Source organism: Psammomys obesus, unplaced genomic scaffold (assembly GCF_907164565.1).
Source record: "Psammomys obesus unplaced genomic scaffold, mPsaObe1.curated_primary_1811, whole genome shotgun sequence".
NCBI lineage: Eukaryota > Metazoa > Chordata > Mammalia > Rodentia > Muridae > Psammomys > Psammomys obesus.
This window is the reverse complement of record NW_026596225.1, coordinates 37,812-61,950: the sequence shown is the minus strand read 5'-3', so window position 1 is coordinate 61,950 and position 24,139 is coordinate 37,812. Positions and strand designations below refer to the sequence as shown.

Here is a 24,139-nt window from a genome sequence, read left to right as displayed (position 1 = left end):
ATGAACATTTGTAATGTAATTACTTAGCAGTACCAACTAAGAATACTTTGAGGCTGACTTAAGATGGACCTGGGAAATGCAGTATTTACAGGCAATGCTTGAAGGTTTCTGACACAGGCACGAAACACTGTGATGTGTCCCAGACACAGTCACGTGTGCTACGCTTTTTTAATCCAGCACCCACTGCAGGGAGATGGGAGACAGGAACAGGAAAAGTCCTACAAGCTCACAGACCAGGTGGGCTCAAACACAAAGAGCAGCAGAGAAAACAAGAGACTTCTGGAAGCAGGCAAGTCTTTGAGTAGCTTCCTTAAACTACCTTTTGAACGTTCTTATTTGTGAGCTAATTAGAATAAAATCACTATTTTTTGGTTTGTTTGTTTCTTTTTCGGTTTTTCAACACAGGGTTTCTCTGTCCAGGACAACCAAGGATACACAGAGAAGCCCTGTCTCGATAAAACAAAACATGCTACTTATGGACAATTTTAATTCAATTTTTCTCCTAGATTTATTCTAAATTACATCTTTTAACTAACCCATACCAGTGAGTAAGATAAATCTTGTTTTGTTTTGTTTTGTTTTTGGAGACAAGGTTTCTGTTTAGCCTTGGTTACCCTGACTCACTCTGTAGACCAGGCTGGCCTTGAACTCAAAAGAGATCCCAAAAGAGTGCTGAAATTACAGGCTAGGAGTCAATTATTTTGTTCTCCAAGGAAAATGATCTACAAAACTTTATTTGTTGGCATGCTAATAGCCTATACTGAATCATCATTAAACACACACACACACACACACACACGGAAGGAAGGAGGTAGCAGTGAAATAATAGTTCACACGTTTGGAATACTGTATGATAGATAATGTACACTTTACTGGCATTAATAGAACCTCACAAACAATTCTATGAGGAAGTCTAACTATTATACCATCTAGGAGCTGAGCAACTTCACACAGGTCATAGGGGTTGAGCTATGAGCAATGCCAGAGCCCTCAGCTCATTTTTTACATGGCTCCACACATGCAAAAGCTGACGGGATTTGCTTACTGTATCCTGTAAGAGTTTCTGAATGAGCAGTCTGGCCTCACACTCACAGAGATCTACCTGCCTCTGCCTCTCAAGCTGGGACTAAGGATATTACAAAGTTCTAATTCCTTAGCAGTGGATCTTTTCTCATGCTATAATACCACTGAATCTTTGCAGCTGGTATTCTAGTATTCAGGCAGAGATTTACATCACCCAGAAAGTACACAGAGCATATATCAAGCTTATATAAATATATTTAGATTGTGATAACTGAAATTTGGCCATTATGGTGGTTTGAATAGAATTGGCTTCCATACGCTCATGGATTTTAATGCTTGGTCATTAGGAAGTGGCACTACTTGTCAGGAATTAGGTGTGGCCTTGTTGGAGGAAGTATGTCAGTGGAGTGGGCTTTGGGTTTTCAAATGCTGTTGCCTGCAGATCCAGATGTATAACTCTCAGCTACCCCTCCAGTACCATGTTTGCCTGTGTGACCCCATGCTCCTGGCTGTGATAATGGACTAGGCCTCTGAAACCGTAATCCAGCCCTAATTAAATGTTTTCCTTTCTAAGAGTTGCCATGGTCATGGTGCCTCTTCACAGCAATAGAACTTTGACTAAAACAGCCATTTATTGCTTTACCCTCATCTGGCCTATTTTTATTAACATTCTTAGTATAATAGTTAACACAAAAATAATTTATGTATTCTGGTAGCACCCTGAAGAGCAGCCTAGACACCAGAGATGCTGCTTTAATCTTGAGTTTTACTTGAGATGCCAAATGCAAATGGGGAAACAAATCAATATCCAGAATTTTCTTAGTTTTATAATGCCCCTAGTTAATGATATGGCACATACTATAATCTTAAGTTACCTGACTTCAAGCGCTTTAATAGCTTCCAGCATCTGTAGAAACTCTGCCGCTTTCCACACATCATTGGCTTCTTCTTCCCCTTGTATCATTAGTTTTGCTGTGTATGTGAACTCAATTAAGTGACGAAAAGCCATTTTACTAACACCTGCAAAAAAACATGCACATTATCATCAGTTCATAATTCAAACTTCACAATGCAGAGTAAAAATAGTTGAGATTTGATTACTTCTCATTTTTGAAAATTTCCAAAATACTTATCACAGTATCCTAGTCATTTTGGTACTACTTATCAAGCTAAGATCTCATGGTCCTCCTTCCAGCCTGATAAGCCCACTCCAGCCCCCACTATACCCCCTTTAAGGCTTAATTTACTTCAAATTACATGTCTGTGTGAATGTCTAAAGCCAGAAGCACTGGATCCCCTGGAGCTAGAATAATAGGTGATTGTGAGGCACCTAATATAGGAGTTGGGGGGGTTCAATCTCAGGTCCTCTGGAAAAACAATAGCCTAAACTGCCAAGCCACCTCTCCAACCCTCACCCTTAACTATGAATCTGACAATTTCATATAGTTATATAAGCAAGCTATTTTATCATGATCGTTAACTGGCTTCAATATGTTTTCAAGATTTATACACATTGTTGCCCAGGGCAGACAGACCTTTTAAAGGCTAGTCAGTATTCTATTTTATGTGTGCACAAATTTCCTTTATTCATTAGTCTGCTGATGAACATTTAGGTCATTTCCACATGTTGGCTACCATGAATATGCTGGAGGGAAAAAACATTCACATGCAATTACAGAAAAATTTTGTGTGTTCATGGTACATGGACATGTGTGCCAGTGTGATTCTGGAGGTTGGCTGTGGGTTGCAGGAACTGAACTCAGGCTTGCACACTGAATGCTGTGGTTCACAAAGCCATCTTGCTGCCCAAAGAATGCAATTCCTTTGCATGGACGCTCACGTGTGGGATTACCGATTCTATGGGTTATGGCTTAAATATCCCTCCCGAAGGCTCATGTGTTAACATCTTGGACCCCAGTTGGTGATAGGTTACTCAGGCTGGATTATGAGAATGCTTATTCAAAGCTGAATGAGCTATTAAAGAGCTGGGGCTTCAGTTGAGGTACTGTACAGACTTTGTGCAGCTTTTAACTGTATACTGACAGCACCTGACACTGCTCTCCATGTGGTGCCTCTATGAAAATATAACCTTATTCACAGACAGGAAGCATTTATATATTAACAAGGTTTTAGTTAAGTTACATAGTAAGAACTCAAATACATGCTGAACTTATTTTAAAGGGGAAGGGCTGGTGAGAGTTCAGTCTTTCTCGAGTATATTGCAGGCCTCTGCTTCAGCACCTGCTCTCTGTGTCAAGGTACTCCAGCCTCTGAAGGACCCCTGAAACTCAGCCAAAGCAACTCTTCTCCCTAGGAAAGCTGTTCAGCACATGTGCTGTTTCTACTTTAAGTTTTTGGACTGCTTCCCTTCTTCCACAGCTGCCGCACTCATTTCCAACTTCTCTCATCACACCTGCCTTCTGCTTTCCCGATAGTCCTCTTCACAAATGTACAGTGATCCTTTCCAGATTTGACCTGTCTGACAAGTAATGATGTGGAACATTTTTTTCATTTACTTAATGGTATTTCTTTCTTGGAGCAATTTCTACTTAAATTTGCTGTTTTTAAATAATGTAGTTATAAATGTTTAATTCCGAGTTGTCTGAGTTCCCTTTCAGATAGATACTATTTGCAAACACTTTCTCCTTTCCAAGGGTTGTGTTCTCACTGCTCCCTTTACTTTTTTATTGCCTATCACGTTAATGTCATAGTCATGAAATCCTTCGCCTAAGTCTTACTCTACTGAGATAGTCTTACTCTACATGAGAGTCAACATGGTGTACCACACTGACTTTTGCACAGAAGTATCCTTGCATCACAGGAACAAATCAAACTTGGTTGTAGTAAATTATTTTTTAATTAATATGATACTGGATTTGGTTTCCTAGTTTTTGTATGTGTTTGTGTATAGAGAGCATACAAGTTCAGAAACCAGAGGACAATTTCTTAGGCTGTTCTCCTTACATCTTGTTTTGAAGGAGACATTCTTTTGTCTCTGTTACTGTTCTGGGCACTCCAGGCTAGCTGGCCAATTCCCCACTGGAGTGCTGAGATTACAAATGCTTGCTGCTCTATCTGGTGGGTTCCAGAGATAAAACTGAGGAAGTCAGGGTTTTTTTTCAAGGTGTTTTTTCTTGCTGAGCCATCATAAAAAAATAAGGTCTCACTTTATAGCCAGTCTTGAACCTGTGACAGCCTTCATGCTTTAACCCCCAAGGGGCTGACAGGTGCCACTACAAAGCTTGGCAAGTTTCTTAATACTTTACTGGCAATTCTTACATCTATTTTCATAAAGTTTTCTTCTTAAATTATTTGCCCATCTTGCTACTGTATCAGTCATAAGTGAATTTGGTCTCAAGTGAATTTGGAAGCGTTCAAATTGTTTCTAAGCAATTATTTTCATTTATGTGTATCTGTATATGTATACACAAATAGGTGTCTGCAGAGACCTAAGGAGGGTATCAGATCCTCCAGAACTGGAGGTATAGACAGTTGAGTCATTTGACACAGGTGCTGGGAATGAAAACTCACATTCTCTGAAAGAGCAGTTATGTACCCATGACTGCTGAGCCCTCTCTCCAGGCCCTTATTCAATTTTTTTTTAAATGGTATAAATTCTTTAAATGCCATCTGATCCTACACTTTTCTTTACTGTGAAGTTTTCTGACAACTGATTCTATCTCTACAGCAGGTCCTTCATACTGTTTCTTCATTGTTTAGTAAAACCTTTAGTATTTCCCACAGGCTGGATTCTGCAACTGTCCTGGTAATTTAGTTTGTAGAACTCTTTTCATTGTAACCTACTTGAGAGAAATAACTTTCCATCTGTACATTGACCTCAGAGTATCTAACAGAGCTTTCCAACATATAGGCACATACAAGAAGAATAAAGTTACTTTTGAAACTAAGTGTCTAGTCCAGGTGTGGTGGCACACACCCTTGATTCAAGCACCCAGGAGGCAGTAGGATCTCTCTATGAGCTAGAGGCCAACCTAGTCTAACAAAGTGAGTTCCAGGCCAGCAAAGGACTACATGACATGAGACTTGTCTCAAAACAAAACCCTGTTTCTATGAATCTTATTTTTCCTTTTCAAGTTTTGTGTTTAAATTTAATAACAAAATGACACGATTTCTGTATGCCTCTTAATGCTAGGTGTTAATGTTTTAATCAGCCAAAGTAAGAAACAACTATAAAAGGCTATTTAAAGGAACAAAGAAAAACTTAACAAATTTTTAACTATTTACAGACCAAGAAATGCCCAAGTCTAAACTGTAAACAGTATACAATTGTTAATCACAAAATGTTGTTTGTTTCATTTACTTTACACATCTAAATGTGGCCTGGCCACAAGTATTCAACAGTAATCTTTTTGTTTTTTAGATAGGGTCTCTTGTGCAGTCCTGGCTGCCCTGGACCTTGCTTTGTAGACCAGGTTGGCCTCAAACTCAAGATTCACTTGCCTCTGCCTCCCAAGTGCTGAGATTAAAGGCAACATTACCACCTGGCTCAAAACAGTAATCTTTATTTGTATAAAGAAAGGGTATTGGGGCTGGAGAAATGGCTCAGCAGTAAAGATTGATTAATGCTCTTGGCCAAAGACTGGGTTTAGTTCCTAGTACCCATATCAGATGGCTCAAAACTGCATGTGGCTCCAGATAGAGGGACTGGATGCCTCTGGCCCCACAAACATACACATGCATATATTCACACATAGAGAAAAGCACATAACACATAATTTTAAACCCACTTAACACATACTTTTAATGCAGCAAAAATACTTATTTTTTTATAAAAATGGGGGGGGTATATCACTCAGGGGATTCAAAATTTTATGTCTTATTCCCAGCTGTTCCTGAAACTATGATCTGGGGCAAGACAGACCTTTAGAACTCATTTTGACTCATCCTCAAAATGTCTCAAAGCAATCTGAATATTAGCACTACTATAAAACAGAGTTATATGCTACTAGGTAAGCAAACTAAAGCTGGTTGCAGTGGGACACACCTGTAAACCCAACACTCAGGGAGGCAGATGCAAGCAGATTTCCATGAGTTCAAGGCCAGCCCAGTCTACAAAGTCTGGGACAGTCAAGGCTACACAGAGACGCCCTGTCTTGATAAAAACCAAAACAAACCAAACAACTAGGAGCAAACCTAAGCAGTATGACTCCTAAGTCTATTAAAAAAAAAAAAAAAAAGATTTAAAAGATTTCTCCTGTTGTTTGAAAGTCTGAACATCCCTGGTCTTATTCACTGCAGGTCTACATTATCATATTCATAAATCAACACCCTCCATGTTACTTTCAGAAGTAGGATAACTGAATCACTCATTCTCTCAAATTAAATATCTTGATTTTTTTCCCCCTGTCACAGATATGGGGGTGGAAGATGATGTCAATCAAACTCAGAGCCTTGTATGAATGTGCTGGGGAAGTATTCTACCTACTACAGTCTCAGCTTTACAATTTGACCTTTATTAATGGCTTTTATCAGAGAGGTTTTACTGAACCCTTGAGGATTCTTACATATTAGGTACTTGCACTATTTCAAATACAAATATTTAGTACCAGTAAGAATCTCAAATAAACTGGACCTGGTAGTGAACACATTTAATACTAGCACTCAGGTGTTAGGCCAGCCTGTAAGATTCCGTGAAAGAAAGGAAGATCGAGAGAGAAAAAAAAAAAAATGCACCAGCTATATGTAAGATCACTAAATTATTCTTTTGCTTTACTGAACAATTTCACAGACTTGTGTTGAAAGATATTAATATTTAATATTGATTTATATTTTAGTAAAGCAGCGGTTACTCCCTAACTGGCTACATATCCAAGTAACCACAGAGACTGGGATTTATTAGCCTAAAGCACAATGCTGTGCAATAATTACTCCATCCTAAAGCTCCACTGCTTCCTCCCATTCAGATTTCCCACATTATACTTGCTTTTTAATCATATTCTAGGTCCACTTCATTTCTCCTGATGGTTCCCCGGTCCTCTCCTATATCCTTCACTTCCTATTCGTTCTCCCTTCACCAGACCCAGGATATCCCACCCTATTCTCTGTATCGTTCAGCATTGGTTAGTTGGCTTTGATTGGCAACACAGAGAACAAATGGTGGCATGCTACACACTCAGACAGGAATGCTTAGACTAAACATCACAATGATGTCCAGACTGAAACTACACAGTGGGGTAGATAGAGAAAGCAGCATATGAATAAAGAAGGGAAAACTGTACACAGTCCACAAGAACATTATGCTAAGAAGGCTGGCCATCTGTAAGAAACTCCGCAAGGCATATATGCTGTTTAAAGCTGTCAAGAGGGCTGGCTCAGCTGTTTCCAGAGCACTATCTGTTTCTAGACCACCTGGCCTGACTCAATTTCCAGCACCCATGTGGCAGCTCACAACTATTTATAATTTCAGTTCCAGGGGACACCCCCTTCTGGTTCCAGTGGGCACTGCACACATGGAGCTAACAGACATAGATACAGCAAACTATTCATATAATTAAAAATGAATAAAATAAATCCTTTCGGAAAAAGTTATCAAGACCTACAAAATTAACTTGGCACACTGCCCTCTTAAAAACTGGCCTACAAGAGTGCAGGGAATCATATGAAAGAAGTTGGAAATATTAAGACCTGGAGAGGACAGGAGCTCCACAAGGAGAACAACAGAACCAAAAAATCTGAGCCCAGGGGTCCTTTCCAAGACTGATACTCCAACCAAGGACCATTGATGGAGATAACCTAGAATCCCTGCACAGATATAGCCCATGGCAGTTCAGTGTCCAAGTGGGTTCCATTGTAATGGGAACAGGGACTGTCTCTGACATGAACTGATTGGCCTGCTCTTTGATCACCTCCCTCTGAGGGGGGAGCAGCCTTACTAGGCCACAGAGGAAGACAATGCAGCCACTCCTGATGAGACCTGATAGACTAGGATCAGAAGAAGGAGAGGAAGACTCCCCTATCAATGGACTTGGGGAGGGGCATTCATGGAGAAGGGGGAGGGAGGGTAGAATTGGGAGGGGAGGAAGGAGGGGGATACAGGGGGATACAAAGTGAATAAAGTTAAAATTAAAAAATATTAAAAACAGCCTACAAACATTTTTCTCACATAACAACTAACACATTTAACATTCAGAAAAACAAACCTGTTTATCAAAGTTAGGAAATGCAGTTTCAGAAATATAATGGAATGTTTACTGTTTCTAGAGCTTCCTCTGCATTTTTATTACTCTTGCTGAGCCCTTTCTCCAGGCCTGGTCCTAATCTGGATTAATCAGAATCACCTGGCCTATGGGCTGCACGTAAGGTCCTCTGATCTTTTGACTCAAACCCAGGAATGTTATTTGTTTTACTTAATACAAGCACTTCTGGATTCGTTGTTTATTGTTTGTTTTATGAAACCAGCCTGGTAATGTTCTAGGACAAACCACTGATAATACTATCTAATAGAAATCAACCTGGCAACTCCTGCCAGGTAAGTGAGGCGGCGGCAGATAGTATGGTTGTGAGAAATATAATCTGGTATTTTAGGATTAAAACATTCTCATCACTGCTTTACTCCTCTCATAGTAGAAATATTCAGATGGGGAAAAAAAATCAAATTTTCTCTAAGTGATTATCTAAGAAAAATGCTAAAGAGCACTTAACCTCAATGGTCTCCTGGGGACACTTTTCTGACATTCCTCTAGTCTGGGTTAAAAAAACCATACTCAAAAGTTGGGTATGGTGGCACATGCCTAGCAATGCAATCAGAAGGCCTGGTCTTATAATTGAGGTCAGGACAGCAGAGGTATATAGGGAGCCTGTCTTTAAACAAACAAATAACAACAAAAAACCCTAAAATGTTTAATGTTTAACATGTCCTTGAAAAGGGTATGGTGGTGCATGCCATTAATCCCAGCACTTGAAAGTCACAGACAGGACAGATCTCTGTGAGTTCGAGGCCAGCCCGGTTTATAAAACAAGTCCAGGACAGCCAGGGCTTGATATACAGAGAAACCCTGTCTTGAGAAAAAAAAAAACAGGCCCTTGGCTCTTTTGTCCTTAACAATTAGGGATGAAATTTTCTGGACATGATAAGAATTGTCAGAAGAGAAATCAATTTTAGATCTGTAGTTTCAGAAGCAGAAAAGGAATGAACTTAGAAAATTAGTCTTCGTTTTGAATTAGGGACTAGATGTCTCCTGAAGATTATATATGGCTAAAATCCAAGTCATAAAGCTATAGGAGCAACAATTTTTATAGTTCTCAAAGCCAAAGGGGAGCTGGAGGGGGCTGGATTTCACATTTTCATCAGGAAAGCACAAGTCACTGTTCACAATTTACAGTTGAAGATTCTAGTTATAGCTGAAACAGAAAGCACAAGCATGCCCCACCTTATTTTGTCCACTGACTAAAACTAAAGCTCCTGGAAAGAATAAACAGGAAATTAAGCAGGACTCTGAAAAGAGATGACTAGAAAGTTAAATCAAACTCAAACAGCACTGAGTATTAAGGTTCTTACTTTTCCTTCAAAATATCCTGGCTTAGACTTAAGGAAAGTTCAAACCCCACAGCTGAGCAATGGATACAAACAGTAAAGGCTACCAGTGAAATTTCTAGAGAACCAAGCAAGGTAATAAAAGGTATGGGGAATGGGGTGGAGGGTAGATAGGCTTTTTCCCCCCTCTCAGCAACATGCAAAATAAGTAGTAATTCTAAGTCCTGTACTTTGATGGCAGTACGATATTCATGCATGTGAGAGCTTGCTGTAGCCCAGGATGACCTCAAATTTCCCATCTTCTTGCCTGTCTCCCTACTGATGGGATTACAACTGTGATTAGCACCTTGCCAGGACTATAAAGATTTTGAAATTAAATTCAAGTTGGATGCATAGAGGATGTCTGAATCCAGACAAGTTGGCTTCGTGCTGAAGCAAACAAAAAGAAAAGCATTCTCTAAAAGATAAGAGCACCTATTCCTACACCAAATGTCTATGACATAATCCAAAACCACTTATAGTCTGAAAAACATTCAAGGTTTATTAAAACAGTAAAACCAAGACCAAAACTCAGGTGTTCTAATATGTCTAGGACTTTCTTTACAGCCAGGTGACCTTGGGAGAAAATAGAGCAATATCAGAGTTAAGGGTTAAATGATAATAAATAAAACCCGTACTTTTAACCCAAACCTGGCCAACTAACAAAAAGTATTTTCCACTTTGCAATTTAAACATTTAAATTGTACTACTTTATAACACTTTATAATACATTATAATACTTTATAATGAGTATAGGTCAGAGGTACTGAGAGATTAAACAAAAGAAAATTGTACTGCAATTTTTAGAAAGAAAAATCCTTTCTTCAGTGCTGCTTTTTCAGTCAGTAACAAAGTATTCTAACCTGGGCCAGGGTTTTAAGCTGGTAGGTGTGGGGAGGTGGCAAGCATGCACACTGGCATGCATATCCCCAGCACCCATGCAAATCCTGAGGAGTTGCAGTGTGATCTGCTTGGGAAGAGTGACAGGGCTAGCAGGACTAGCTAGCTCTGGGTTCAACTGTGAAACACTGCCTCAAAGAGTAGACTGCCATCAGTGAAGACAATGCATGTTGGCCTTTGGCCTTGAGTGTGCATTGGCACAGGAGTAACCACCATACACAAATACACACATACACTTTTCTTGATAACCTTCACCTAGCACAGTCGACTTCTGCCGGAAATAAACCAAACCCCATTCTTCCTCATCAGCAATATCAACCTTACTAAAGGTCTCTCTAATTTGCACTCCTCTTAGACTGTTGCCATTATATTTGCAAGCCCCTCAAAAATTCTTCAGCTCTTGGATCTAGCACACTACATACCACTGGCAATCAATACGATGAATAGCTCTCACCTAAGTTTGGCAATACACCAAATATGGCAGGTGACAGGCAGGTGACAAATATGTGCTTTATTTTAACTAATCATTACAAGCCTACTACCCTGCTTCTAGATGAGAAGACAAATGCGCAACTGAGAAGAAGTAACTTGTTAGCTACTTATCAAGCCTCAAGGTGGTGGATTTGGCCTGTAGCAAAAACAGTACCATCTAGGAAGCCAGAGTTTTATTTAGCAATTCCTGTGTATGTCCAGTAAGCACATGCACAGTCAATAATTCACCTGCTAATACATTAACTGAAATTTAACAAAATTAAAGAATAGTTATAGTTATTTTCTTTACTCCCCTCTAGGTATCAATTTTTCCCCAAGACAAGTTTCTAGGCAACCCAATCATAATAAAGAATACGTACTAAGTAAAAGAGACACAAAACCAAGACCTAGAAACTCTGAAAGAAAATTCAGATAAAATCATGATAATTAATAGTACAAACTAAATCTTTTCCTAGCTGGGCAAACCTTGGTTATGTAAACTTTAGGAGCCTGGTCTCCACATGCAAAATGGAAATAACACCACTTACTTTCCAAAAGATTAATATGAGCCTCAGATAATACACAAACTACATAGCACAAATTTGGCCTGCTCTATGGGGAAAAATGTCAACTGCTTTTTTTTAAAAGCAATACCTAACTGATGATCCCTTCTCTCCTAACCATTTTTATAATCACCAAATTTCATCAGCATGTTACTTTACTAGCTCATCTTCCCAAGTACTCCCTATATTATGGTAGTCCATTTCATTTGTACCCATTAGTGACACTATTACTGATAGTACAGAGGTCTGTCCAGTAATTTAAAATATCACTACCATTTCTAATATCCCTAAATCATAAGGTCACTAGAACAAAGGCGGTAGTCTCCATTTATGCATGCTTTGAAAACAACAGTGGGCCCTGGTTTCAGCAATGGGCCAGAATAAGTTTGAAACCAGTACCTATGTACCACTTACTCTTTACTCAAAGAATTCTCAAGTAAGAAAAAACAATGTGTCTAGTTATCTACCAGCAACTATTGGTATTTATTATCCAGGATGTCTTGCTAAATCAACCAATTATTTTTGCTAAGTACTGTATGGAAAATGCCACTTACCTTCTATTTCAACCAAAGGTTCTTGAGTAAACTCCTGAAAGAATTTGTAGAAGAACTTACTGCAGGCAGCCAAAACAGCCTTGTGGGCCTTAAAATGGTGTCCTGAATAAAGGGTGGGAGGTGGGGAGAAAAAGAAATCACACACTTGCGTCAAGATCAAAGTTAAAACCATGAAATGTAACAAGAAAACATTTCTTCATAATATAAAGACATGTCCACATATATTATTAGAAGAAAGCCAAACTACTTCTGTCAATTATCTTGGGAATTTTTAAGTTTAATTAGACAAGGAGCTAAATCTTTGCTTCAAAGGCTTAAAAGTTGATATTTATAAAAGTCAGTTTTACACTAAGTAACAAATTTCTTCTAGCACTTTCTGTTCCCTGTAATTAAATAACAAGGTATACTTAATCCCACTGAAACTGCTAAATATGAGCTGGAGATATGGCTCAGTGCTTAAGAACAACATCAGCTCTTCCAGGGGACTCAGGTTTAATTCCCAGCACCCACATGGCAACTAACAACTGTTTGCTACTCCAGTTCCAAGGGATTTGACACACTCTTCTGATCTCTAGGAACACCAGTCAGGCATGTAATGGATAAATATATATATATATATATATATATATACAAGACACTCATACACATAAAAGAAACTGCTAAATGTAATGAAAATGCAAGAGTTCATGTACCATTTAGAAAGAGATGTTAAAAAAAATTAAGTACAAAGCTTGATTTGTCTAGTATGGACAATGTTTCAATATGCTTAATATATTTGTAGGCACAACACACCTACAAACTTTTATAGTAAAGAACAGGTTGTCTTGAAATCCAATGTTCATTAAATAGAAAAGGGTCCCAATCTGGATTTGCCTCTACAAGACTGGTAAAGACTCCAACTTACTTTTTAGTCACCTAAAGGGAGTAGTACGAGTGTAGCCAACGCCTCTCTTCCATTTTCCCTTCCCACACCATTTTGGAAAACTAGAGTGAAAACTTCCCAAACCATCCTTGTACTGGACTCCTCAAAGCAGCTTGCTAAGAGGAAGTTTATTAACAAAACGTTGAGACAGCCTCCCTTGTCTTACCAACCATCTCGAGTGTGCAATTAGAAAACGAACAAGCTGCAAGAAGTTAAAACGGGGTGCAGAGCAGACTAGATTAAAACCAAGACTAGCCAACCAGCTTTCTGCAGCATGGTCTACGTGAGCAACTCTGACAAGCGCCCTCCCGGTTCCGATGCAAGCCCTCCACAGACTTTTGGAAGACAGCCCGGAGAGGGTGGATACAAAAAGGCGGGCAATGAGAGAAAACTGACGCTCCGATTTTTCTCCTCTGCCCACTACCCCTACCCACCGTCGACGATCAGGGTGATGTCTGTAAACCGGTCCTGCTCCCGTTGTTCATTCAATCGGTCCAAAATCATTTTATGATGTTCAGGAAACTCCTGAAGGCATTCCATCGTTTCTTCAGCCTCCATGGCCGTCGGGGTGCTCTACAAGAGAGGAGCATGATAATGTACACCCATGAGCTCGGGCTGACACAAAACCCCTCCAGCAGAAAACAAAACACAACCCAGGGACGGGGGAAGAGGGGGGAGGGGGAGGCGGAGGGCAAGGCTGGGGAAGAAGAAAGGCGAGCCAAGGGGCCGCCGCGCGTCGCGGGCCGGAGCCCCAGCCGCGGGACTCTGAGCCTGACCTAATTGGAGTCTGGAGACGCGAGCGGGAGCGGGGTGGGCACACTGCTGGAGGCTCCGGGCGCCCGGGAGCGCAAGTCCGGCCGGGGGAAGACACCGACCGGCCTCGGCGGCCTCCCAACGGCCCGCCAAGACTCCCGTCCGGCCCGGACGCCCGCAGCCCCGACCCCGGTCCGGCCCGCGGCCCACAACGACTCCCGGGTCGCCTCTCCCTCCGCTGTCTTCCCTCCTCTCCGCCCCCACCCCCCCACCCCGACCCGGCCGGCACTCACTCAAGGAAGGAGGAGCGGCCCGGGCTGCGCGTCACTTACGTCGACGTGCTGCGTCACCGCGCCGGACGCGGACGCTCCCAGAGCGCCAATCCCCGCAACGCCCGGCCACGCCCCCGCCGCCCGTCGGGAGGGGAGGGAGACCCCGGGGTGGGGGCCTTGGGATTCGGCGTCCCAGCCGCCGCGCTCGCGTGCAGAAGTTCCCGTAGGCTGCTGCGGCGTCTCCCGATGGCGCCGGCAGGGTCGGGACTGAGAAGCTCCGGGCCCTCGGGCGCGCCTGCAGCCCGTCCGCCCCCACCGGGCCTAAGGAGCAGCACTCCCGACCGCGAACTCCCGAGAAAACTGGCCCGGCGGCCCGCGACGTTTATATTCCGCGGCCCCGCCCCGTCCCGCCCCCTTTCCGGAGCCGAGGTGGGCCCTTATCCTTACCTAGCTAGCGCCAGGGCCTCGGGCCTCTCTCTCCACGCCCTCCCCTCCCGTGGCGCGGCCGGCCCGGTGCCCAGGCTGCTGGTGCCCAGCCCTCCATCTTCTTCCTCGCAGCCCTGGCGCTCGGTCCGCAGGGGTCCTGCCGACGCACGTGCGTCCCGGGCTCTGCGGCCGCGGCCGCGGGCGCGAGCACGCTCGGGCGCCGGGATCCCTGTCCCTAAGGTCCGCCCTGCGAGCTGCAGCACGTGTTCGCAGACTCTTGAGATCCGGTCAACTCCAGATCCAGTTGGGATTCCTTCAGCGGAGCTCTCCGCACCTGCCTCCTTCGCCCTAAAAAGGCTGGAGACTGCCAATGGGTTGCGTATGGCAGGCTCTTTCATTGATACAAAGAAAAGCTCGGTTGAGGGTAATGCTGTAATAGTTGAGGTGTAGTGGTCGTTAATGGAAGGTCAAATAGCTGTGTGCGAGAGTAGATACAATCACAGCGACAGCTGTGTTTTAAAAACGCCTTCGGTGGCTGAGCACACGTGCTTTCTCCGATCTGACTTCAGTCTGAACAGCAGTGAACTTGATCGCTCAGTACTAAGCAGGAGCAATCTGGAGAGTCCAGGAAAACCAACCAAGCGGTGCGTGTTCTTCGCCATGCATACATAGCACATGCAGACTTGCAGCTCCGAGTGTTCCTGTTTGCTGGGACAGGCACACAACGGCCTTTTTAAGTGTTTAAGAGGTAAGATTTTCTTACCATTTTAGGAGTGGAATCTTTGAAGGTCCAACAGGAAGAGAAGGCGATGAGAGGAATATGACAACTAAGTGGACATGATATGGAAGTATTTAGCTGTATGAGTGTCTTTGGGGGAAAGAGCTAGCTTTAGAGATTAGGAAATTGTTGGCACACAATTGATACTAAAGACAGAAGTGTGCAAGCTGTGTTGGCGAATTCCTGTAGTCGGAGCAGTCAGGGAGGCAGAGGCAGGCAGATCTACATAGTTTGAGTTCAGGACAGCCAAGGGGAGAAATCTTATCTCAAAAAAAACCAGAAAATGTATGATAGTTTATGAAGAATCTGCAAGAGTGACCGTTTTGTGCCTTGTAGATTAAACTGGTCTACTACTGTAAAAGGAACTTTTATTTGTCTGGTTCAGATGTTGTCTAGGAGGCTTACTGCTACTAACCTAGGTCTAGTCCTGGAAGCGTCTGACCTCTGTACAACCTAACCTAGGCCTAGAACATTTTCAGCCTCTGAGACTTAACTGCTTAATAAGTTCACCCTTTCTAGTTCTTACTGAGCTCATAGCTCATAGTTCAACTCAGCTGTTCTGGTTCAAACTCCTCTCCCAGTTGACTTATTCAATTTGGCTTTTCTCTCAGCCCCTGAATTGCTCAGCTTGGCCTCCAACTAACTCAAGCAATCTAATCTCCTGGCTCCTTCTCATTCTTTGGCTCATTCGATCTTCACCCGAGTTCTCTTTCTGCAACATCTCTCTGCATTGTCCCCTTGAGTAGCTTCCCTTTCCTCTCCCTTTTCTTGAAAGTTGGCCATATCACTTTCAAACATGGGTGCTTCCTTCTACAAACCAAACTTTTCCTTCATTGTTTGGGATTAAAGGCTAGTACCGCCACACCTGGACTTCAGTTCTTCTTTATCTGATACTTGCTGGCCAGGCTGGCCTTGAGTTCAGCTCTGCTTGCCTCTGTCTCCTAGGTCTGTATTCCAGCCAGATCACACAGACCTAGAAGGTCTTTGGATGTGATCTCTTGCCAGAACAATCACGTTCTGAATTAACATTCCTCAGGGTTAGGCCTTTAATCCTGGCACTTGGGAGGCAGAGGCAGGCAGATCTCTTCAGTTCAAGGCCAGCCTGGTCTACCAAGTTAGTTCTAGGACAGCTAGGGCTCTGTAGAGAAACCTGTCTCAAAATAAATTAATTATTAACTAATTAAAAATAAATCTCAAAAGCTGGGTGTGGTGGCTTATGCCTGTAATCCCAGCATTCAGAGAGGCAGATGCAGGCAGATCTCTAAATTCAGGGCTAGTCTGATCTACAAAGTGAGTCCAGGAAAGAGCCAAGGCTGCACAGAGAAACTCTGTTTTTTTGTGAATCAGAAAACTGGCTGTCATTTAGCTGGGTTTTCATCATGTCTCACTGGCTTTAGTCAAGGTGTCAGCTCCAGCTCCTTAAACATTCGTTGTCACTATGTTTCTATCATATGGAAACATAACAGAAAAGGTAAGGGAATCAAGGCTTATTTTGCCTTACAGGTTTGGTGGGGTGAGTCAGGTAGGACTGGCTCCTTTCCAAAGCAGGAAGAACATGAGGCTTCTGGTCCAGTCATAGCAGCAAACAGAACACTTATGCTGGAAACTGGTCAGAATGCAATCCTGTGACCTGCCTGCAAAAGCATGCCTCTCATCCCAAAGTTTCCAGTTTCCTCAGACAGTACCACCCAAGGACCAAGAGTTCAAGCATGGAAGCCTTGGAGGGCTATTGACATCCAAACCATTCTATCATCCCAGGGCTCACCTGGGACAGGTCTAAGGTCATACAAGAGTTTCGTTATAGAGTTCAGTTTCCCCTATCGACTTAGACTAAGTACTTCAGCTCTTTACACAGCTTCCCTTCATCTCAGGCTCTCTGAAAGACATGACAGTTAGATCCCAGCAGAGAAAGCAAGAAGGAACAAGACAGATGTCAAATCTTGTCTTAAAAGCTGTTCAGTGAGCTGTCTATCACTGTAAAGAAATACCTAAGAAGATGAACTTAGGAAGAGAAATGTTTATGCTGACTCACATCCAGGTTAGCCCCATTGCTTTGGGTCCTGAAGTGAGGTAATCTTCATGGTGGGGTTACCTCCTCAGCTTGTGGGTGTTGGTCTTCAACACTGGAAATTTCGAGTTAGTGGAGTATCTGATAATTTATTGAGAGCTTGGGAAGCAGACAGGACAGAGACTGTAGGACTGAGTGAATGTATTGTTTGACATGAACTGGCCATGCTAGGGACCGAGGCTCATGGGAAATTGGCAAAGCCTTCTCCTATATGGGTCAGGTTTGGACTTGGCAAATCTTTCCTGAGTTCTGAGTGTAATTGTTGACAGTATGTGCAAGTATGAGTGTTTCTGAATGACTGATGAGTGTGAACAGACTAGCAGCTGCATCTTTCTCCTTCCCGGTGTTTACAGTCAGATACTGCTGCCTGATGTTGTGTGATGAAACTTTTTGGGGGGAGGACACAACACTGAATATCTACTCACCCCAGATAAGGACCCCACAACAGACCAAAAGTACAGAGACCAGCAAAGTCCAACTTGGCTAACCAATGAGTTTTATGGGGGTCGCTTACAGGAGTATGAGTGAGGACAAAGACAGAATGACTTAGAAACAGCGCTTACCAGGCTCCCTCCAGCGTGGGACAGAGCTCACAGAAGCTGGGAAACCTGGAGCACATTGCACAGCCTGCAGGCAGCTCAACAGGTTGTGTCCTTTCCAGGTGCCTCAGTTGGTCTTGGAGGCCGCTCAGCTGGTTTCTGCTTCTTTGAGGCAGCTGGTCTGGAGTGCTTTGACAGTCTTCTTTGCAGCCTGTTTCCTCTGAGAAGGACTCTTGGCTTTTATTATTTACGGTGGCAGGGAGGGGCCTTGTGTTTCAGGGCGCTATCTTGAACTGTTTACCTTCCTGCTCAAGGAGCTTCCCAGCCAGATGAAATGTTTCAGTCTTGGCAGGATCTGTTATGCAACACTTTACAGCGACTTTCCACTACTCCATGTACGTAATAAACAGGCTTAGGTCTGGGTTGCTTGGAAGTACCCACCAGACCCCAGCTTTTCAGTAGGTTGTGTGCCTGTGTATTGTTCATTCTATTGTCATCCCAAGGATCTCCTTGAGCTTCTGAGCCTCCTGCCTCCAACTCCCAAATGGCTTTGAAAGGCATTCATTATCGTGTAACTACAGTTTTCTGTGGCACTGGCCATTGAACTCTGACCTCATGCATTGTAGGCAAATGCTCCTTCAACTGAGCTACAAACCTAGTCCATGACTTAAAACATCTAAATGACTTGGAACTTTTTCTGTCTTTACATGTAACTTCTGTCTTTACATATAACCTAGGGACCTTCTAACTCCTTACTCTCCTCTGAACCAGGTCTTTCACTTTTGAATCTCAATATTATAAATATTTTACTGTTTCATGTGGGTAGTTACCCAATCAGATTTCTTTTCAGATTCAAAGTTTGCTCCTAGTTTACCTTTTTGGTTCTTCATTCGGTCTCAATCTGTATTTCAAATTTGATGGCTTTTCTTCTATGTGAAAATTATTTTTAGTACTTCCTTTAGGATAGTTTTTAGAGCTGAACAAGGTGGCGCACATCTTTAATTTCGGCACCTGGGAGGCAGATGCAGACAGATTTCTGTGAGTTCAAGGTTAGCCTGGTCTGTAAGTGGGTTCTGGGTCAGCTGGGTATGCACAATAAGACACTGGCTTTAAAAAAAAAAAAAAAAAAAAGTAACAGTGACAAACTTTTGCATGTTTTTTTTTTTTTCCTGGAAACTTTGTGTAAAAAAAAAAAAAAAGTCTACGATAGTAGCCTTAAACATGTCTTCTAAACAGTACCTTTAGATGGGGTGGATGAGTTGTTTACTTGGTTTGCTAAAAATCTAGAATACAAGATAAATACTATTCTTATGCAGTACTTTTTCTTTTTAGAGAGTATAGTTTTTCTAACGTACATGTATCTGTGTATACTGTGTGTATTATGTGTGTGATGTGTGTGTGTGTCCCTCTGTCCACAAAAAAACAAAAGGGCAGCTATGTAGTTAAAAGCCACCTGACATAGGTGCTCGGAGTTAAAATGTGGGTCCTAGAGAGCGCAGCCACACTCTTAATCACTGAGCCATCTTTCTAGCCCCTACTGAATTATTTTCAAAGAGCAAAAATAATATAAAACTTCTAGAGAATTGTAGATTATTGTCCACCCCAGGAAAAACAACTGGAAACCTGGGGTGTTGTATAAAATAAACAAGTAAGCATAAAGAGGGGCTGTCAAGTAGGGAGAAGAAAGTGATACCAGGAACCTCAGAACCTGAAATTAGGTTTCCTGCTTGCTTGCTTGTTTGCTTCACATATCCAGACTATGTAACAACTAAGCCAGAGGTACCAGTGAGCACAGCCAAAAAAAGCAAAACAAAGAAAACTAATAAAAAGTCTGCCCCTCTGGCCAAAAGAGCAGGGAAGGAGGATTGAAAACTTTCAGAAAAAAAAAAAACAAACCTAGATTGCTCAGGCCAAGCATCATAGAAAAATGAAAATAAACAAAGACTTGGCTCTACCTATGCAGAGTGTAAAGTGAAGTTTCTGCCTTCAGCTCTGGGTTGCAACAGGGCCAAGACTCCCACCTGTTTTCTCAGGTACTGCCGAACAGCCGAGTAGGACCCTCTCCTCTGGGAGTGATGTCAACAGAAGTCCAGTGGGAATCAGGACATTCTTTGCCCAACAAGAAAAAGAACATCTTTCCTGTGGGTTCAGGGTCGACCACCTGAGCATCCAGAACACCTGCTATTGCCCAGTATTCAGGAAAGGCCTCTCCCTGGGTGTCCATAGAGGCTAAGGAACCTGGGCTTCCACATCTGTCTGACAGTAATAAGGTGGGGTCCTGCTCCCTCTGCAGAAGCCCTGTCCTAAAAGACTGTTAAATGTGGGATTTAAATAAAACTGGGTTTTATAACAAGGAACAAGTTATAAATGGAAAAATGGCTCAAAAATGCAGGAGATCTGGGTTCTATTCCCATCCCCCCCCCCCCGTGTCAGTTCACAGCTGTTTATAACTGTAATTCCAGGGAACCAAATGGCATCTTGTGACTTCTGTAGGTACCAGACATGCACATACAAACAGGTGAAAAAAAAAAAAAAAAAAACCAAACTCATAGACATAAAAGAGTACAAGATTCCCAAACTAATTGTCAAAGAAAAGAAACATACATCCACAACAAAATGACAAAAATGTTAGGATTAGCCAAAAAAAAAAAAAAATCAGCCATGGTAAAATGACTCTAAGAACTATTAACATGGGTGAGATTTAAACAAGAAAAACAGAAGCTTTGACCCATATGTAACTAATGGACAGCTTGGTCTTTATGTGGGTTCCCTAGCAAGTGGAGCTAGGGACATGGACTCTGTTGTCTGCTTTGGGATCATTTTCCCCTAACTGGGCTAGCCTTGTCTGGCCTCCGTGGAAGAAGCACTTAATTCTGATGCTACTTGATGTGCTGGGTGGATTAAGGGGGTCCTTTTCTGAGGAGAAGGGGAGAGGGAGAGGAATGGGAAGGTGGGACTGGGAAAAGAGGAGAAAGGCTGTGATAGGGATGTAAAGAGAACAAATAAATTCAATGAAAAATAGAAGCTTCGACAAATAGAAGATTGAAGTGTAATTCCCACTGTGAGGTGGTAGTGCACGCCTTTAACCCCAGCATTCAGGAGGCAGGGGCAGGCAGATGTCACGGTTTTCAGGCCATCCTGGCTTACAGAGCTAGTTCGAGGACAGCTAAGGCTGCACAGAGAAACAAAAAGGAAGAAAATCTAATTCCCAACTAGAAGTTTTAGAACTGAATTTGAATGACAGAAAATTTTAAAATAGAGCCAATCAGAGGGCTATGCACTCACTACATAAGGTCAATAAATTGAAGCTGATTCTCGGAAATAAGACACACACACACAAACATGTATATATACACATGTATACATTAATACATTTAAAAACATAGTAATGGATTCAGCATTTAATAAATATTTACATTTAATGTCTGCTTTTCCACAAATCAGAATACAATTTTCATAGCTGAAGCTCAGTATTTCTAAAACATGCTGGGTGTAATAGTATCCTTTGCAGAGCAAGGTGCAAGATGCTGTCTTCCACTGCTGTCAGTGTAGCTCTTGACTGAAACTATTGACTGGTTAATGTATCTTGAGTCCGATATATGTCTTGTTTTCTCTTGGATTCTAGGTTTGATCTTACTCATTTCTGTCTTACAGCCCCTGAATGCTGACTGGGTCAGACCAGATAATCAGAAAGTTTTTGTTCACATTTGTTTTTAAATAGACTCTTTTTAGAATGATTCATTTTACTTCGGAGAGTCAAAAATACACCCCAAAATTAGTTTGCTGTTCAGTTGCTAGGACTCCTGGAGCTCAGAATATTTTGCACGTGATTTTGAGACTTTGTAGTTCCAGTACAGGTTTCAGTACATGTTTTTCCTTCACAGTTATGTAAGATGATTCAAACTTCTTATATGGAAAAAAGTAAAGTAAAAGGGATGTGTGTGTATGTAGGGGCAGCCACGCGAGGAAACAGGGAAGTCTCTACCTCAACTCTTGATGCCATGAACTGTTATACCAGGGGTAAAGAAGGAGCTAACTCCACAGAGGACTCTCCAGTCATCCCAAGTTAAAGCAGATGGAAGCTCTAGGAAGATCCAGAACATTTTAGCCATCCCAAGCTTCCCTAGGGCAGAAGGGTAAAGGCCAGGTCTTCGGAAGGGAGAAAGTTTTCTGCAGCACAGCATCTCTTCTCTTTACTGCAATAGTATAATCTCCCCTTGCTCTTGCCTGATATAACATAGAGACCTTGTGTTCTACAGCATTTTACTATAATAAACACCGATGATAACTGACATATTGTGAAAAGGATTGTTTTGGTTCATAGTTTGGAGGTACCAGCTCGTGGTTGATAGGCCCCATTGCTTTTGGGCTATGGTGTATGGTGAGGCAATACATCATGAGGGTGGGCCAGAAACCTGGTGGATAGGAAGAGGAAGCCAGGACTTCACAGTTAACTTAAAAAGCTCATTCCCAAAGACCTAGAGCCTCCTACTGGGCAACCTCTTAAAGATTATCCCCACCAACATGCTCCATGATCCTTTAGGCTTTGGGGGCCATTTAAAATGGAAACTTCATCAAGCCTGATCATTCCAGTTCAGACATTGATGTCTGGACCTGTTACTCTCTTGGGTACCTCAGCCACCTTAACACCCCATCTTGTGAGTATATCAAATTCACATCCTCTACCCAAGTCATACATTTGATTCCCAAACTTGCTTATTTGTAGAACTCCTTTTCCTTTCCTGTTTTCTCTCACACATATACATCCAGCCAGCATATGCGCATACCCTACAAAATAACATTGTAGTCCAGGATAGCCACATTCACAAGCTCTGCTCCAGGAAGACTATAATGCAGCTGGAAAGTTCCCATGGTCCAGTTCTGTCATAGCTTTCTTAACATTTTAGAGTACTATGTAACTTACGTGTTTGTGGTTATGCTGTTGCAAACCTGCAATTCTAGTATCAAGATACAGTGCATATTATTGTGTGATATGTTGATTATTAATATCTTATTGATTTATCTTAGTTAAATAGCGGTTATTCATAAACCAGCTGTATACCCAAATCACCACACAGAGATTTATTTAATTAACCTAGAGCACAATGCTGGGCAATAGTTACTCCATCCTCAATCTCCAAGCCCGCATAGCTTCCTCCTATTCAGGTTTCCCACATTATACTTGCTTTTTAGTCATATCTTAGGTCTGGTTCATCTTTCCTGGTGTTTCCAGGTCCTCTCCTCCCAGCCTTTCCTCCCACTAAATTCCTTCTCCTCCCCTTTGGACCAGGATGTCCCACCCTATTCTTTCCATTGCTCAGCATTGGCAGGTTGTTTCATTGGCAATACAGAGAACAAATGGTGGCATGTTTACACAAACTTGAGACAGGTGATGCTTAGAATACAAAATCACAAGGCAATGCCAGGATTGAAACCAGGTGCTGGGATAGAGAAATCAGCACATGAATGAACAAGGGTGAATTGTATACATTCCACAAGAACATTCTACCAGCAGTGATCCTTGGTAGTGAGCAACTGTTTCTGGTTTATATACTATATTGTACTTGCTGTTGGTTTTTTTTATGTGTGCCTACTTACATACCCAAATATATTAAAATTTTATTATAAAACTGTGCAGTATCCTCATATATCTCATGCCTATCTTGTTCCCAGATTGCACAATTTTCTCTTGTGCTTAAAATAACCTTGTGTCTTAAATCCCCACGAGCAAGGCATTTTATACCACAGAAATATACCACACATGCACAAATGCATCATATAACTTGGTTCATGAGTGGTATATCATCTAGATTTGTATAAGTGTATTCCATGTTTGTATAATTGCAGAATCACTTTTTGCCAATTGTTAAGTGGTATATGCCTGTATTGCCAAGTCTGGTTTTGGAATTTTTAATAACTTCAAAATGATCGACTAACAATCTTTGTCTAAATCTGCTTGACAATTTTTGTGAAGAGGAGCAGACAACTCTAACAGTTGCCTGACACAAACTGTATATAAAACAAGGTGCACTGTACAGATGTCTGAGTACAGGTGGAACAGAGAATGAATAGGAAAATACAAGAAGTCCTGGTGTACGAGTCTGTAATCCCAAATACAAGAGAGGCAGTGGTAGGGGGATCCAGACCTCAAAGCCTGCCTGAGCAACCTGTCATACTCCTGCCTCAGAGTAAAAAGCTGAAGAAGTTAAGTGATAGCTTAGAAGTGGTTGAGTGCTTGCCTAGCATGCAGGAGGCCTTGGGTTCAATCTTCAATACCACAGGGACGAAACTAAGCGGGCAGAAAAACATCAACATCTAAACACTTTCTTTTCCCTTT

General features: G+C 42.1%; 1 protein-coding gene across 1 annotated transcript in view; it reads right to left on the bottom strand.

Moving 5' to 3' along the window:
• The window catches only part of Znf131 (zinc finger protein 131), a 32,959-nt gene extending 18,326 nt beyond the window's left edge, over positions 1–14,633 (bottom strand). Inside the window, 4 exon segments of the mRNA XM_055595847.1 lie at positions 1,899–2,043; positions 12,045–12,146; positions 13,401–13,539; positions 14,439–14,633. Coding sequence (XP_055451822.1) covers positions 1,899–2,043; positions 12,045–12,146; positions 13,401–13,524 — 371 coding nt within the window. The 5' untranslated portion in view covers positions 13,525–13,539; positions 14,439–14,633.
• Between the last annotated feature and the right edge of the window lie 9,506 nt (positions 14,634–24,139).